This window comes from Atractosteus spatula, chromosome 9 (assembly GCF_055471065.1).
Source record: "Atractosteus spatula isolate fAtrSpa1 chromosome 9, fAtrSpa1.hap1, whole genome shotgun sequence".
NCBI classification, from domain to species: domain Eukaryota; kingdom Metazoa; phylum Chordata; class Actinopteri; order Semionotiformes; family Lepisosteidae; genus Atractosteus; species Atractosteus spatula.
In genome coordinates, this window is record NC_142714.1 from 19,853,984 (window position 1) to 19,872,127 (window position 18,144).

The 18,144-nt window shown below is 37.0% G+C and overlaps 1 protein-coding gene across 2 annotated transcripts in view; it reads left to right on the top strand.

Moving 5' to 3' along the window:
* The window catches only part of itpk1a (inositol-tetrakisphosphate 1-kinase a), an 85,884-nt gene that overhangs the window by 55,976 nt on the left and 11,764 nt on the right, over window positions 1-18,144 (top strand). For both annotated transcript variants that reach the window (XM_088924539.1, XM_088924541.1), the window contains exons 6-8: window positions 14,081-14,179; window positions 15,726-15,766; window positions 17,128-17,293. In XM_088924539.1, coding sequence (XP_088780665.1) covers window positions 14,081-14,179; window positions 15,726-15,766; window positions 17,128-17,293 — 306 coding nt within the window. The remainder of the gene's footprint in view (window positions 1-14,080; window positions 14,180-15,725; window positions 15,767-17,127; window positions 17,294-18,144) is intronic.

The window sequence follows — 18,144 nt, forward strand, 5'->3', positions numbered from 1 at the left end:
AAAGTTCAAACAAAGCAAATGGGCATCCATAAATCTGGGTATTAAATGCAGCTACAATAGAACTTTAAGACATGGCTTCAGTATTCTTTTTCAAGAGCTGGAATGTTAGAGAGTGGGTTATAGTTCTTAAGTGGACAATAATGTTTAGTACAGTATATACTGTACGGCACATTGTTTAGTTTCTGTTTCCTGTAGCCGGACATATTTGGTTAGTGTCTTTTGGTCAAACCTGAAGAACATTTTTTTTCTTTTTGAAAGCTCATCCACCATAACAATTACACAAGTAATTTCAGATCATTGGTTTAATTATTTGTTTAAAAAGTTTGTAATCTCTGCCTTATCGGTATATTCAATGGATCAAAACAAAACTTAAGGAAATTTAAACTTCATATTGAGACTTAAGGTAGAATGCTTAAATGTTCATGTAATTATTCACAGCCTCGTTGTTTTGTTGATTAAGCCAAAATAATGTGAACTTTACAAACTAGTATTGTGGTAAATCTTACAGGAGCATAGCCCTTTTTGTTTTGATTCTACACTTCAGGGCTTCCAACAAATGTGTTCTAGATACAAAAGTTCAAGGAGAAAGGGAATAGAATTGATAACTTGTACATCCATTCTTTAACAAAAAAATAAGTGGTCCACTCTTTATGCTTCACGTGCAACTATTTTTATATCTGGCCACAGAGGGTAAATTTGACACTGCAGTGAGCAGTAAGTAACTGAGTTTAATTAGCAGAACTAACTGTGTAAGCATTCTGTTATCAAAGCTTGTCTTGTCTCATAGGTCAGGATGATTAACAGTGAGTGCAGTATTAGCCTTATGCACCATAAAAGATTGTGACATGTACAGGTGTGTAACAGGGTGTGGACAAATATATTACAGCGATAACAGAACTCTTACAATATGGCCAGCAAGCTAGCTACAACTACAGTACCATCGCATTCTGTGTGACAGCAGGCTAATTGACTCTGCAGAAGCATTGCAAATGAGATCATTCAAGAGAAATAGATCTTCAGTGTTTATTTTCAATAAGTATGGTTTAAATAAGTAGTATATGTATATGAATCATTTATCAATGAAATTACAGCAGGATTGTAAACAACTTTTTCAAAAAATGTTATATTCTGTTAAAAAATGCTCACAAGTTAGTGATTAGAAATTCACAAATTGTGCTTAAAATAGGAACTCAATCCTCTTAAAGGATATAGAAAATGAAGGATTTGTGTGCTATGCACAGAACTATAGTATTCTTACAAAAAGGAAAAAAAATCCTTTGCTTTGACTATACGTCAAAAAGGAAGAGATTAACAGCTTGGCTGTTGCAAGTGAATGCGTCAGCTACAGAATTCAGTGAAGCAGATTAGTGTGATGTCATTGGTTTTGGAAATGTAGTCATTACAAACCTACAAGATGTATATATTAAAATATCAAATAGGAAATAACAGCTATTGCTGCCTGCAAAAAATGTGTGAAGTACTAGTAGATGAGATAATAAAAAGAGAATGTTATTCTATAATATAAATTGCATGCCACATCATTTCTCATAATATTGATCAGCTGATTCAAGATAATTAATTGAGCATTAAGTTTTAAGTTTGTAATATTTCATTGACAATATATTTATTTAAATTTGTGCTTGATTAATATTACTAAGAAATTGTATGCCTTAGCAGTTCAAGTAATTATGTTGCTTTACAGCTTGCACTTAGAAATGGCATCTAATGTTTATTGTGTAAATAACCTACTTTATATTTCAAAGCAGAAAATAAAGAAAAATATCTGTAACTACTGCAAAAGTAAAATGGAAAAGTTATGATTGTGTAAGCATTCACACCCTTTGCTGTGGCAAACTTTATACTTCCAGTGCATGAAATGATCTTAACAAGCCCCACAGTTGGTTACCTGTGTGTGCAATAATAATGGTTCACATACAGTAATTCCACCATACACCTATTGCTATATAGTCCCTCACTCAGGGAGTGAATTTTGAATGAATGAAGACCAAGGAGCTTTCAAAACATCCCAAAGAAAAAAGGCACAGATCAGGAGAAGGGTATAAAAAATGTTAAGAAACCCTTAATATTGTTTTAGCATGGAGAAGTTGGTTGTTACGAAGTGGAATTCACTCCTGTCTCTTCAAACCGAGCAGCTGGTCAAAGAGAAAACTGCTTGGGACACCACCATGAACCCAACAGCAAGCTACGGAGTTCAGAGGTTGAAGAAATGCATTGTGTCAAAAATTTTCTGGTCATTCCACAAAAGGGACTTGTAAGGAATTGTAGTGCAGTGAGTATTTAAAATTGATTTTGTTTTAGAGTAGCAAATTCTGTTTGAATTTGCATTCTATCGAGGTATCGCCAAAAAAACTGCAAACACAAGTACATTAAGTACATTAACCATGTTTGGGGGGAAAAAAATGTTTTACTCTTTGGGAACCATACAAAGCATTGGCCGATTAATAAAAAAAGTAGATGTATTGTGGTGATGCCCTTACGTACAGCAGTATGACACTAACATTATGCATTCTGTGAGATCAGCGTTCTAGCCTGCAAGATATGAGCGCATTCCTGGCCCACAGTCAGTATTAAGTAATAACGAGAGTCAAGAGTGGCCTACATGTCAATGGACAGCCACCATGGGTGGTCTGTGAAAATACAGTAAATTTTGACTCAGAATGGGTCTTGTAGCTGTCTGTGGTAGTAGTCAACTATGCAAAGTGGAGAGGTTTTTATAACAGCCATAAAAACATTTTATCAATGGTTTCACTCATAAGCCCTTTACGGACTCATTCACCTATAGCAGCCAAGCTTGCACTTGCCTCTACTGCTTGAAGAAGCAAAGAGTTGGAGCTGTCGCAGCTCTGCTGGGGTCTGGCAATTCTCATGTCCTTCAACAAGAACAAAAGCCAATTGTCAGGAGTGGGTTAACTTTATAGAGTTGACAGGCTTCTGTCCACATTGCACTGTAGCTTCATGGGAGTTGATACCTGATAATCAAAGACATCCAGGCAGGAGAGGAGAGTGACTTCTCAGAAAAAGGAATGTACAGAGTCTCTCTAATTGTCATAGTTCCACTTTTTTTAACAAAACAGAGTTTAGTAGTTTAAAATAGGTGGAAATAATTAAAATAACCAAAACATACAAAGCCATTAATACGTTTTTAAGTTGTCTAGCTGCTGGCAGGAGAACTAATGAACCATGGACTCTATGAAATTTCTTTCCAATTAGTGTGAAAATAGAAGGGAGCACTGTCTTTCCAACATTGAGGCTGCATATTAAAAATAGTGCTGCCAATTGAAGGCCTGAATAAAAGTTTTGTTCAGTTTTGTTAAACCAGTAAAAGCCACCTTGTATGATTGTTCGTAGATTATCATCTTCATAGTAAGTCCTCTAAGACTGCGACAACTCCTTAAGCACTTCACTTCCCAAGTTCTTGTGATAACACAAAAATACCCTGCTCCGCAGGATGCTTGTATTTGGTTTTGATCTGTCAAGTTTCCATTAATTGGTGTGCTTTGAAAAATAGTAGTTGTGAAAAGTTAGACAGACTTGGTGAGAGGCGACAAAATGAATGACAGGAAGGTCGTGGCAGCTCACGGCGTGCTATAAGCACCCTGGGTCATGTTTAAACTCAACAGGGGACATTTTCCAGAAGCAGTGATCACGGTCTGATTCTCCTTCTTGACGGCCTTCTGTCAGGGCTGTCTCCTGAGGCGGCACAGGCAGATGACTGAATGCACTGTTTGCCCTCCAATTTCTTCTTACTTTTCAAACAAATCCTAAGCAATTAGAATCCAAACATGGTCTCCAAGCCCTAATGAGGCTGGGCAGGAGAGTCTTCCTGACCACTAATAAATTATATTCTCGTTGTGATTGTTAGCAGTCCTCCTGTGGGGTGTGGACTAGCTGGGTTTATTTGTTGTGTATGTCACTATGGACGACAGTGTCATCCCATGCAACCACTTGTGTACAAACATGGAATTGTTGGACTTTTTTTCCTTGTGGCCCTAGCGTTCGTTGATATTTTGAACTGTCATAGATCGAGGATAGTAAGTAGATAAAACTGTAACCTCCTTAGCAACAGGAAGAACGTACTGTTTTTATTACATCAGTGTCTCTGTGACACAGGATGGGTTATAGATTGTACAGTATGTTTCTAGGTGTGTCATTATCTACCTCATTTTCAGGTATGTAGGTTTCTCTTGGCATCCTAAGACCTGTGGTGATTATTTGGCACTTCATTAACAATTATTGTGGGTAGCAGGGAACCACCAAAAATAAGATTCTAGGAACTATTTCTGAAGTGCAGTAACAGATACTGTGTGTGTTGAAGTAGCTTTTTGGGACAGACTCTTATGTTAACATGGAATATCAGTAAAGTTATAAATTTTAAAATGAAACATAATGGATGTTATTTAGGCTTAGATTGTCTTATTGTTGAAACCCTTTTTAAAAATACATTGGTCAAGACCCTCAACGTTTTTAGGGTACATTCTGAAAAGGAAGATAACCATGCCAGTTAAGTGGCCACTTATCAAAAATTGTGTGAGTTTTAGATACTGTTTTAAAGAATCATCTGTAGTGGTATCCTTCCTAGTGTTCCATTTGAAGTTGTACAAAAGGTCCACTACCGAGCTTGTTTGACCTTTCACAGAAATACCTTGCTACACAGGACATTTGTTTTTGACGTGTCAATTTTCCATAAGGCTGTTTGAGCTAAACTGGATTTAGAGACAGAATATGACCTGTTTGGCACTTGCACCCTATCCTAACATACTGTACATCTCCTGATACTCTTGGACTCATAATCATTGATGTTACCTCGACTCAACGGGTATTTTGGGTCTTTCATCATCAGACTGCTTTGTCCAGGTGATCGATCTGAGTTTAATAAGTCCTCACCTTGTGTCCAAGTGGCATTGATATTCTTAGGTGTAAATGTTTGCGCTTTTTATTTCAAACTATCTCCCCTTTTTTCAAGTCTTAATTGAATTTTTTTAAGTGCTCTGTGTCTTAAGTGATAAGAATTATAAATGCTTCCTTCCCGTTTATATTCTTTTTAGAAAATCATTAAAATATTAACCACTGCAATGTTGTATTGCTGACCGTGTAAATGTGAATAATTTATGCTTAAAATATATCTCAGGAAATCTTTTGAGACATCACAAAAATCACCAAAAGTGCAAAGCCACATTGAATTAGGTTATCAGAAGAATGACATGAGAGACAGAAGGGCTTGGGAACAACTAGTCTTGCCTGTCAGCCATGTTTCAGTTACAGATAAGTAATCAATTAATTATCAGTTTAATCAAACTGAATTGACTTATTAATTTCAAGGCTTGTCACATGATCAAAAATGAATACTGAAAATTTCTAGCCTTTAATATAATTTATATTGTAGTTTGAATGTGCACTGGCAGTCCATACCTAATTATTATTTCTCCTTTACCTAAAGATTATTCCAATTATAAACCAAATGATAAGGAGAGCTTAAAAATTTCACATAACAGTCTTAACAGGCTCCAAGATGTCTGGTCAGTCTTACATTGTTTAGACAGGGTTTGTCATAAAGAGGTTGATTCTCTGCAGTTGGGCAATCCGGTTTTGAGCAGTAAGCTAAATCAATGTCTTCATTTAACACATGAACATGGACTTTGCCTTTTACTTCCTTTTTTCTCATGTTGCAATATTATTCTGTTTCTGGCAAACATGGAGTCTGGTATGAGCTATCTGTCCCATTGCATGCATTTTTCTTATCGGGCTCAGGCAAGTGTTATGGAAACTGTAACTTTAAGGAGGTGAAAGTTTGATGAATCAACTGTAAAATACCCTAAGAAAAGTCCTATATATATCTTAAGAAAATATAATTTGTTTATATATAAGGTTCTCGGGTTAGAACAAAAAACAGAGGCCAGGGCCCTCTATGAAATTAGAGTCTGAGTCCCTTGGCTATATGTCATGCTATTCTTCGAGCGCAAAGTTTGTTTAAAAAACATCTTTATGGGGAAAAGTGTTTTTGGAATTGGTTACCTACTTTAAAAGAAGCCCCATTGGTTAAAAACTAAAGGCACCACCAGAGAGAAAATTCCCAGAAATGTGTTTTTTGGGTAAAAACAGCATTTGTATTTAAACATTTTTTCTCTTTAACAAACAAATCTCCAGTCACGGTTGTTCGTGCTAAAATTCTGTTCCATAATGAAAGAGCTCATTACGAAAATGGATATTTTTCATTAAGATTAGCTTTTTATCCCTTCACAAGTAGGTTGGTCCTGTGAGCAAAGTGAGATCTTTTCTGTTCGGTCAGAAGAAGGAAAGGAGAGAACCAGATTAAAACGATAACAATGAGCATTGTACTTTTCCTTCAGAATTACTCTGTATTTGTGGCATTTGAAAAGTAATGCTACACTGTGTATTATACACCCCCATTGTCTGGCACTAGTAACGGCATTATGCGAACTTGAGACTGAGTGTCATCATCTATGGAAGTCTTGTAGACACAAAAAATCAACTCTTGCCTACTGAATGTACTGCAATGTGTAACTGTGACTTGGAAAGTGCAAGCAGAAGCTTTGAGCGATTGGGAAGGTGAATCACATTAGAGCCTGCCCTGTAGAGGATCAGGCTGCAAAATGTTTACATGTACCAGTAAGCTTCCTTTCACAATGATATTTCCGTTGTTTCAAGGAAAGCCAACCTTGACTTCATCGATCTCCCAACAGCAAGACTTTTAAGAATCTTCCCTTGGTTTAAACAGTGCCTAGTGTCTTTTCCAAAGCTGTTGATCAACCACAGCAGTTAATTCACTATTGTGAACAGATTTTAAATAACACATTTTAAAAAGCTTCAAAACATGAGAAGCAGATTCAGACTTAAGATCAGCAAAATCACTGACCTAATCAGATGTTAGTCAGCAATTGTAGTGCTTAGTAGTGTTCTAAACATTAGTCCTGAAGATCTTCTCTCTTGGTTAATGCTTTATTATTGATTCTGAAGACCTCCACTGGGTTGACTTTATCAGTCTCTTGGAGTATTTCAAATGCATGAGTCAGGTAAATGAAGAACATAGACATATTGGTTTAGCCAGTGGAGTTCTGGCTGTTTTGACTGATGTATCACACAACTGTATGTGCTGTATGATCTAGTTTCATTTCCTGTTCACCATCTACAAAGTAAAACACAATGACTAATATGACAGATGTTTTTCAGATTGTACCATAAGAGACATGCTTTTCAACTAATACAACTTTGGGGAAAATTGCCCATCCAATGAACATCCAGATTTTGGCCACAGCAGAAAAGTGGGATAGCTAACTAACAGTCGTTTCTGTCTTGGATTTATTCATTTTTTAAAGGTATGTTTTGATCTGTTCATGTCTGTCTACTAACGGCACCTTTTTCAAAAACCTCAGGTATGTGTCAAAACAGATTTAAAAAAATGAAGAGCAACCCAGTGCAATAGCACTAACACCCTTATGAAAATGGTCTAAGAGTATAAAATGCAGGCATAGCTCTATGGTTTTCAAGAGATAATAATCACATCCTTTGTGTTGACACCAACAGGAAGCTGTCAAGCTGCTGTGCATTCTCATAAGGAGCTGTGTTACGTAGGCCAGCCATATCCACCGATAAATTCTGTACAAAACCTGGACAACCACAGTACCATATAGTGCAGCCCATAATGAACTATTTTGTTAGAAGAACTGCTTACAAATTGAGTCAGTGGGTGGTAATGGGTTTTAACTATTCTTGTTTCTGTAGCATTCTGCTTATAAACTTTATCTTTATTTAACCAAACCTTGTCCCTTAGTCAGAAGCAAATTAATAAAATGTCTCAGATTTAATCAAATGAGGTTATTTCTTAACTATTTAATATATTGCATCAAGTTTTTTCAGTAGCTGTTTTTGGTGGGTCCTGTACTACTAATCAACATGTCTCTGCACACCAGTTCTGTTAATGTCCTTTTGTTCATGTGCGGTTGATGTTTTGCTGAAGGGTTCTTGTTTTATTTAGACTTTATGCTAATACGAGTTGTGTTCTGTAACCTTGGCCAGGTCAGGTTTGTCTTGTGTTGGGGATGCTGGAAAAGCTAAGCAGCAACATGAACAAGAAAGGTTTCAGTTCTCTTGCACGGGGGTGGGGCAAGATTGGATTAACTGCCTCAGAAAGGTAATCATTACACTGGCCTCACCAGCTTCATCGCCATTGTGTGGGATGCTAAAAGTGAATTTGGTTGGGTAATAAATTAAATAACACACTGTTTTCTGAACTGTTTTTATTAGAACTCTTAATTTTGGAAATGAACTCATGAAAAGGGGAGGTTTGGCAAGTACATTTCTTGCCCTCGTTAACAGGATTTGCTAGTTTGTGAGTTTGTTTTTGCTCAAGCCTGTAAGCCCCGTCTTTCACATTCATCTCAAGCACAGAGCGCCAGCATGGATATCTAGGAGAAAGGAAGATCATTTTAAAGCAGGAAGTTAAAGAGCAAAAAGAGAAAGCGAACATGAAGAAACTAGAATTTTCCCTAGCTGTCGACCTCAGCCACCTAGGTTAAAAAGCCTGTTCAGAATACACACGACTTTATGCAAACAAGCAGTTCTTTTTCTCTGTCCTACATGAATTGACTTTTTATTCACTTGTTTTCATTCGAGACCTCATGCCTGTTTCTCTACTAAGTGAGAAATAACAATTCCTTACACTTATGTAGCGCTTACCTGGACATTACAATAAATGCTCTTTACCGGTAATGGGGACTCCCCTCCAAACCACTATGTGTAGCCCCCACCTGGAAGATAAGACACCAGCCAAAGTGTGCCAAAACACTCACCACACATCAGCTATCAGTGGGGAGGAGAACAGAGTGATGAAGCCAGTTCATAGATGGGGATTATTAGGAGGCCATGATTGGTAAAAACCAGACACCAGGGTAACACCCCTACATTTTTGAGAAAGGCTCTGGGATATTTAATGCCCACAGAGAGTTAGACCTCAGTTTTTTGTCTCATCCAAAGGACGGCACTTTTTTTTTTAAAGTATTGTTGCTCTTCTTTGGTCACATTTTAGGTATGAAGACCAATACTGAACACAGTAAGTGAGGATTATGCATTGTAATTACTAAGAAAAATCCTTTGCACAATGTACAGAATACAGGTTTAGAAAATTATCTGTTTTACGTTATTGGAGCTTTTTCAGATGTAAATATACTCCTTAATGGCATATGTTCCATAGTCTGTCCTGAATGAGTTAGTATTACAAATTCACCTGAAAGTAATTAAATTACTGACTCATTTCTACTGAAATGTCATAGGCAGCTCAAATGTGAAATGCCAAGTTTAATTAAACTGACATCCAAGAATGATTCAAGTCACCTACGAGGAGGCCTCGTATTGAAGTCCCAGAAAGAACTTAACAGTGGACAGTAACCAGATCCCTGCTTAAGGAAGTTGGAACAATCAGAGCAGTTTAGAAACCGTTTCTACAAAATGTTCGCCACTATAAAAAATGAGTAACACAACCTACAGGTTTAGCACTTAACTTTCTCACATCAAGGTCTGGTAAACATACAGTAATCTATCTCGGCAGTTTCTGGAAGCCCTTGTAAGACTGAAAGGGAAGGGCTCTCAGGCCAAATCTTAGTTGACCTCAGTGATGAGGAATTTCTTTAGCCACTAATTTAGATATATTGATTTCTCTCCTTCAGTAATACACATAAAACAGAAGGACTATTTCCTCACTTGAGTTTTGCTTAAGTAAATATTTAAATGGTGCTGTGTGTGACATGTGCAGGTTTAGTTAATCATTAAAATAATAATATTTCTATTGTAACTTTTAACAGAAGAATAAAAAAAATAAGAAAGTGTATTACAGATGGAATTGTTTAAGTGTGATTGAGACTTATGCCACTTTACCCTTTAAAATACTGAACCTTGGCTGACCTATCCACACGTACTCTATTTCTATGTTTACTTGGCTATAACTTTTCTATACAGTACACTGAGAAATGACAGGCTTTTTGTCTATTCACTGGACTTTATGTAGTGGTGAGGTCAGGCCTGCAAGGTGCATGGCTCAGGTATATATGTAACTCTATGACTGATTGCTTTATTAATCCAAGGAGCAGTGGAAATTAATGTTAACCATTTACATGTACTTTCACGTGCGATATCGGTATTGGAATGGGGTGTGAAAAGATTATCTAAGCTGTTTGTGCTCTTTTGGTTTTAATTGTAGGCCATAATGGAAGCATCTTAAGACTGATCCCAAGAAATGGGGAAACAGAATTACAAATTTTGTAAACAGACCATACGGTATACCCCAACAAATACGAAGTATGCCTAGGAACTTCCAGTCTAATGAGTAGTCTCTCTCTGTGACAGGTCATGCATGGTTGACTTGAAAATCGTGAGATTGGCTTTGGTCACCTTTTCTCTCCAGAACAAACCCCAAATGTCACTGAGATGAATGTGTTCAGTTCCAATGACCATTGCCTTCATCTGAACACCCTGCTAAAAGAATAAGATAGGATTAGATTGTGTACATTTCAAAAGTTTGGAAAATAAATGTAGTGTGCCGTTCAAGCTGTTTTCCCTGCAGAGGCTAATCACATTAGTCATTGTTCCTTAGTTGCTTTGGTCAATGAGTACAGTATATATCATAAGCAAACCTAAAGTAGTGGGAGGATCATGGCACAGGGCTGTGATCATCAATAGTACAGTGGATGTGGTGTTTTAGACATCCACTTTTCTCACTCACACTGATGCAGCACAAACCCACATCTACTATTCCTGTGCCTTTTTAGTGTTGAAAACTTGCCTAGACCTTCAAAATGTTTGTACATCCACATCCAGATCAATAAAGATGCTACAAATTCTAAATGACTCAAGAACAGGGATGTTCTCACTCATTAGAGAGTTTTTTTTATTATTAACAGAAAATCTTATATGAAGACATTTTAAAGAACAAGCGTGTTGTTCTGTTTTCTTAACAAAGTCCTATACTTTTAACAGTATTAAGCTTTAACAGTATTCTTTTAAAGTTTATCTTCAATGTAATAAGCATTCTTTCTATAAGAAGTGTTACTGTAACTATTTGTGAAGTTACTGTACTTAAGAGCGCTGTGTTATTCAGAAAATATCAATTGCCCTTTAAGAATCTTCATGTAGTTTCATAATTATATTTCAAATTCTACAATCAAAAGGCAACTTGTGAATGATGACAGAATAAAAAAGCTTGACACCTTCTTAAAATATTTATAAGATATACCTAGTGTTCAAGATCAGGGTATCTACAGTAGGGAAAAATCTCCCAGTTTTGTCAGAAAACTGAGCATTTTAAGAAAATGAGTAGCATTTCGCTCTGTTGCTGAAAAATCCAGTTGACTTCTATATATTTCACATGGCCTGTTTTTTTTTTAAAGAAACAAAATAGTCAGGTTGCTAAATCTGACCCTTCTTTGGTTTGGAAATGTGCCCTACAATATTTCACAAGGAGATCTTGATATAGAACAGATTATGAGTGACGTAAAAACCATATCCTTGGCTCTCTGCCAGAAAGGATGGCTAGCGGCTGCATTTTGTTGTTTCTTGTGACCGCATGGGATGTTAAGGATGTCGAGTTAAATAAAAATATTAAACATGATAGAAGGGATTATCAGTGTGTACAAATCACATCAAGAGAGAAGGTTAATCTTGGGTGCAGAATAAAATGGGAGTTGAATTTAATCTGCATATAGAACAACGTTCTTGACCCAGAGACAGCATACAGCTGGGAGCATTTTCTATAAGCTGGAAGCATGGAGGTAAAAAGATCAAATGGTCAGAAGTAAAAAGACTAAATGAAACTACTGGAATAATAAATGGTTGGTAATTCAAAGTGAATATTAAGCAGACATCTCACAACATAAGAACAAGCTATTTACTGCAATCTGTTTCCTCTTGCACTGCACACCTGTTATCGTGAACAATCTACTTATATTACACACTGGTCAGCGATTGTTGATTCTCAAGTTTTTTTTTGTTACCCTCCCAATTGCTGACTGTAAATCATCTCAACTGACTTCTCCAACCCTTGTACCATCATGGGTGGGGAGGAGTACTGTGCACAGCTTCCTGCAAAAGGAATGCTGATGAGTCATTTAAATCTATTGACACTGTGAGTTGTTTAGGTGGATATCCTGGGATCAGCATTAACTGCAGGGCTGGTGAGGCTTTCTCTGCCAGCCCTGCTATTCCACAGACTCTCCACAGTCTGTGAGACTCAGACTCTTTTTTTCTGTGTCTTTTTGAGACACAGTCTCAAAAATGGACCTGCCTTTTTTGTCTTTCAAGCCAAGGATACAATGGCTGACTCAAGCCAAGCCCACTCTACTCTTGTCAGCTTTTGGCCAGTTGCCTTTGAAAGAACATAAAACCAAAGTCCCAGACCAAACTCAAGCTAGCAAAGTCAGGAAGTCAGCCTCGACTCTGGAGCCAGCCAGGAACAAAAACTCAGTGACCCATTTGGAGTCTGTTGCCTTCTTTTATCTTCCAGTATCTACAAGGGCAGGTCATCTTACTGCTTGCCATTACCAAATAATCAAAGCGTATTTGTGGTGTTTGCAGCAGACTGGTTCAAATTGAAATTTAATTGATATGAGTTTGAGCTGTAGCAGTAGGAAAAACCGATCCCATACTTCGCATTCCTGCACAGTAATTGTTGTATTTTTTTGTAAGGAGTTATGCGTGTGCAATAAATGTGATGTGTAATATTTTCTGATGTATTCAGATGAACAGAGGAGACCATGAAACTTTTCCCCTAGGGGACAATAAAGTTTCTTACTGTATCTTCTAGTTCTGCATTCCTTTGTATACTTCCAATATTTTCACTAAAATGTAAAAAAAATACATTACATTACCAAAATGAAGATGGAACCCTAGCCACTAACCTACTTGTCCTCCTCTTTCATAACCTTGATCATATCAGCTTTTTTATGTAATTTGGCATTCCCATTTAAATCTAGTTTGTTTGCAGGTTTTTTAAGTCTCTTTAAAGCATCTAAAGAGCTGGAAGAAGTTGTTAAATAGGTCTAAATTAGTCAGTAATAAGATGTTTCAGGTTTTTAAGAGCTGTGGAAACCCACGGACTCGATGGTCATACAAAACCAAGAATAGGGAGCTCATGTTTAGACTGTCAGTACTGGTATGCCGTATATTATTGCTTGGTGGTTCATGTGAAATATTACCAAACAAACCATGAAGGTTTGTCGAAGACACATAAGTACCCCTCAGAATAAATTTTTTTAAAAAAGATTTAATACAACTCAAAACTCTTGTCAGTGTTTACTGGTGGTTTTTAAAGAGAATCCGTAGGTTACAAACAGCCTCTCTTGGTTAGTGAGTGCATGTTTAGAATAGGGGCATAGGTTTTCCATTTATTTTGTAGCATTTGGGTTTATGTAGAGAGAGGTTGAACTGTAGGTTGTATTCTGTTAAGTGAAAGCAGGTTTATCTCCGTTTGGGTAAATTATTGGATCGGATATAGGATGCAAATAATTGGTAGCAGTCAGGGGATTTCTGGTTCATGATCCAGACTTTTGAGATGCCTTTTTTGTAAATGGTGTAACTTGTATGTTGTGTGTGTTGATTAGTTCATGTTGTGTCATTATTTTAAAAAATGACAGTCGATTAACTCAATGTGCCTGATTTATCATTCTTTTCACAGCAGCTGTCCCGAGATCAAAGGTGCCTCTAATTATAACAACCACTCTGATATACTCTTAGCAAAATCTTTACAATTTGGGGGGTTATGATTATTTAATTTAGTTCCAAGAGTAATCTGCTTGGTTATTTTCTGACACTATTGTCTTAACCCCCATTTGTAACACAAGGATATAATGTGACAATGCAGTCTCCTGCAGCTGGGAGAGAGCATGCTTAAAGAATGAGCAACAACCACAGATCTGCACCTGTGGTTCAAAAACAGAATTCAAAATTTAATGTTGTAGAATTCAGGGAGCCTTACAGCAGAATCTCAGAATTTAAATAAAAAAATTATATTTTACATATAACAAGTCGGTTGCTTTCTCTCTGCTTGGCTTCACAGATCATAGGATCTGCTCTCCTCCCTTCCTGGTGCTGAACAGTGACTGTGGGACTGACACTCTGAAGCAGATCAAGAAGCATGGTCTCACATTCCCCTTCAGTAAGTAGGGAACCTTTCCTCCCCTCGCCTCACAGATGAATAGCGTGATGCTGTTTCCTGGTTAAAAAAATTAAACTCTTACTAATTAGGAAACAAAGCAAACAGCTTGTTTCTTCTTAAGACACCAGGCATGGCGTCTTTTCAGTCCCTCAAGCAGAGTTTACAGGTGAGGTTGAACCCAGAGCCTATAGAACTGGCATTTCAATCCTGCACTTTACCAATTGTTTGCCAGATTACCATTCCTTCAGTTTATAAAAGTATTTTTTTATCAAAAATGGAAGGTAATGTGAAATTTCACCTTTAATTAATTTCAAAATTAATTCCCTTTACTGTACATTACATATTCCTGAGGTCTAAAAAATCTGCCAATATTTTTTATTGTCAAAATAAAAACAGTATTACATGTTTATGGCAGTTAGACCATGTAACTTAGTGGAGTAGTCAACGAGACAAAATAGTAATTAGAAATATGCATAGCTTAGTTCAAGGCAGTCCAAATGTCTTTCAATTGCTCTTTTAGAACTTTCTATTGCTTCCCCTAACACATTTTAACACATTTTGCTGACATGATGCTTAAAATAAGGAGACTGTTTAAAGTTAGAAATCAAGTGAGATCACAAGTTGAAGGAGTAAGGGAAGCTCAGTCATTGTTGCATAAATGGCTTTGTACATAAAAAACAGGTGCTAAAACCTCCTTTGTTGTAACAAAACTCAGTAAATGGAACTTTTATGCAGCGAAGAGTGGATGAACTGTATATGGTTACTCATTTTTGCCACTAATTGAAACATAATGGCCTGCCAATATTATTTTCAACAGAACAGAGATTTATATTGTACAATAATTATGATATTTAAAATAATTGTGATTAATAATGCAAAAACATCCCTTACTTAGCGGGTAATGCGTTCTGTTAAATATATCTAATTAGGATACAATAACTGTTAATTAACTTTAAAGAAAGGTTCTATATTACAAAATAACAAAAATGTAAGATTCTACAAATAATATCTTGCTATGGTTGAGCCTAGTATTCCAGTAATTTACAGTATGTCCTCATGGAGTACATTTAAATCAAATCTAGATAACCAGCACAGGTTTGAAATCCCTGATGTACAGTCGTTGCTACAAAAACAGGGGTCCTAGGATAGAGTTCTGAGGACCACCTGCAGTGGCAGAGAAAGATGTGCCAAGAGAGACAGAAGACCGTGTTTTAGAAAGATTTTGAGATGTTGAGAGAGTATTGTAACTGATTAAGAAGAACATTGAATATCTCAAAAGATCAAATTAGATAAAACAAGAAAGAAAGGCCAAGTGCCTATTTCTTTTAATGTATCATTTTGACAGGAGCTGTCTGCATACTTTTGATGAAACCCTGAACAAAACACTTCACACTTGTTATTAAAAGCCAACAGCTCTTGTCGATGAGGAGCCACTATGTGTTCTAACAGTTTTGGCCATGTGCCTTTTTTGTGTTTGTGCCAGAACTAATTGAGCTGTTTTGATTTTTACCATGATAACCTTCTGCTTTTCTGTCTTCCATCACAGTCTGCAAAACCAGAGTAGCACATGGTACCAATTCTCATGAGGTAAGAGGAAACCATTATTGGAAATCCAGTCTCGGCAGGAACAGAACAAAAAACCACAGCAGCGTTGTTCTCGTGATTTTCATTTTAAGAAATCCAGCAGCATCTGCTGAGCTGAGAACACATGATATGGAGCAGATTTCTGTAGCTCCGAACATCGTGCTCTTGCATTGGATATAATTTTGCAGCTTTCAGGTGTCCTCTTTAGAAGAGTTCTTGTGACACCTAAAAATTTCAGATCTAGTCAATTTTATCACATTTGTTTCTATATAGCCCTTTTTATTTGCTTATCTCCCATTTTTGTTCCAGCTTCATTCTATATTGTTTTTGTAAAGGAGAAACAAGGAGAAGGAAGTTAACACCATAATTGCCTGCATTACATTGTAACCATGTGACGGGTAGTTAATGCCTACTGTACAAGCTTCAAAGTTCAAATGTTCTTTCTTTCACTGCATGCTGTACAGTATATCATTAACTGTTTGGTGCTCACACTTAAAACATGTTGGAAATGTTATCTGCAAGAATTTTGACCTTATAAATACAAAATCATCCTCAATTATATAACGCTTATATTAAGGATAGGGGTGAACTGTTCAACTGTAATCAGATGCAGTTACTGTAGCTTAATTTTGTCTCAGAGCACATTACTATTACCTTCAACAGAAATGAGCTTGTTTTCCTTGAAGTGTGTCATAAAAGTTCGAGAGACACATTGCAGTCAGCTGAGAAAACACTCTTCCTTCCATTTCTTTATTTTAGGTGCAGCCCATGACAAATGCTGTGTCTCTGTTAACATTGTTGAATTACTCTATATGCCCCTGCTTGTTTTATTGCTCATGGGTATTTCGTAGTATCTATGTGTTCATATTTTCTTTTTTCTTCAAGCTCACTGGTTTAAGTATAACGAGTTTGTGTTGCCTCGCCTTCACGTTGTGTACTGTACCAGTTTTGTTTCGACACTTTCACAGGCTAACTTATATCTTTGTGTTTGATTACACTTTAGCCAAGGCTAATGTCAGAAATGTTGTAGGGGGTATATTTTATAATATTGATATTTATACCAGGACAACTTAATGGAACAAATTAGAAACAGTTCTGTCTTTAATGATTAAGTGTGTTAAGCTGGTGATGTCATTTTATTGCTTTCCAAAGCACATAACCTGAGCTTCAGACATCATAAAGAGCACTGTGATATGCCTGTCTCTGTGTGATTAATCAGGGGCTTAGTTATTAACCAGGGTTTAGAAAGATATCCATTGTTGTTCAAGCCATTTTAGTGTGGGATGAGCTGCACTTCAGTTCATCCAGATTTCCACACCTTCTTAACAAACAAGAACTAAGTTTGCCACTGCCTTTTCTCCTAGATGGCGATCATTTTTAGCGAAGAGAACCTGAAGGACATCAAGCCACCATGTGTGATCCAGAGCTTCATTAATCATAACGCAGTGCTGTACAAGGTGTTTGTGGTGGGGGAGTCCTACACAGTGGTGGAAAGACCTTCCCTAAAGAACTTCCCAGCTGGACCTGCAGGTGAGAATGTGATAACAGCTGCCATGCCACTTGTCACAACCCTTGTTCTGATTCCAACTGCTCCATCACAGCCACAGCAGAATGCCAATGAATATACAACACTGTAGAAAAAGATTAAAACAAGAAATGGATACCTAGAAATTTGCCTGCCCTTTCTTCATTTGATGAGAAAGCAAATGGAAGTGGCACCACGTTTGGTTCTGCATTTTGTTGTAAAGGATATATAGATTTTAGGTTTGGAAGAATGGTTCTGCCACCTGACTTGGTTTTACTGGCAGTATCTACATTCTGTGAAACAGTACAAGAGTAACATAACATCACTTTATTAGCCCTATACAATTTCTTGCATTAGGAATTCGTCTTTTCGCATACCCCAGCTTGCTCTCCATGAGACACAGACACACAGACAGGGAGAGAAGCTTGGGGTCAGAGCGCAGGGTCAGCCATTGTACAGCGCCCCTGGAGCAGATGGGGTTAAGGGCCTTGCTCAGGGGCTCAGAGTTAAAGGAAAAAATGAAAAATGACGGTGAAATGGGATTTAGCTTTTGGACATTTCTTTTCATTTCTTTGGACATAACCTACCTAACAAGAGAAGTGTTGGAACTGTTATTAGCCAAATGCTTTTCTTCTAAAAAATGATAGACTGGAACTAAAATTCGTAATTTGTGGTTATTTAATGCCCACCCCTCCTGAAAGCAATGATGAGAACAGATGGAAAAAATATTTCTTCATTATGTTGCCTCTTATCAGAAATACAAAAAGTGGTCTGTGTTACCTTGCCACAGTTATTTCACATCATAGCAACCTTATTTAGTGCTTTCTAGTGAATTGCTGACTGGTTTCACATGCTA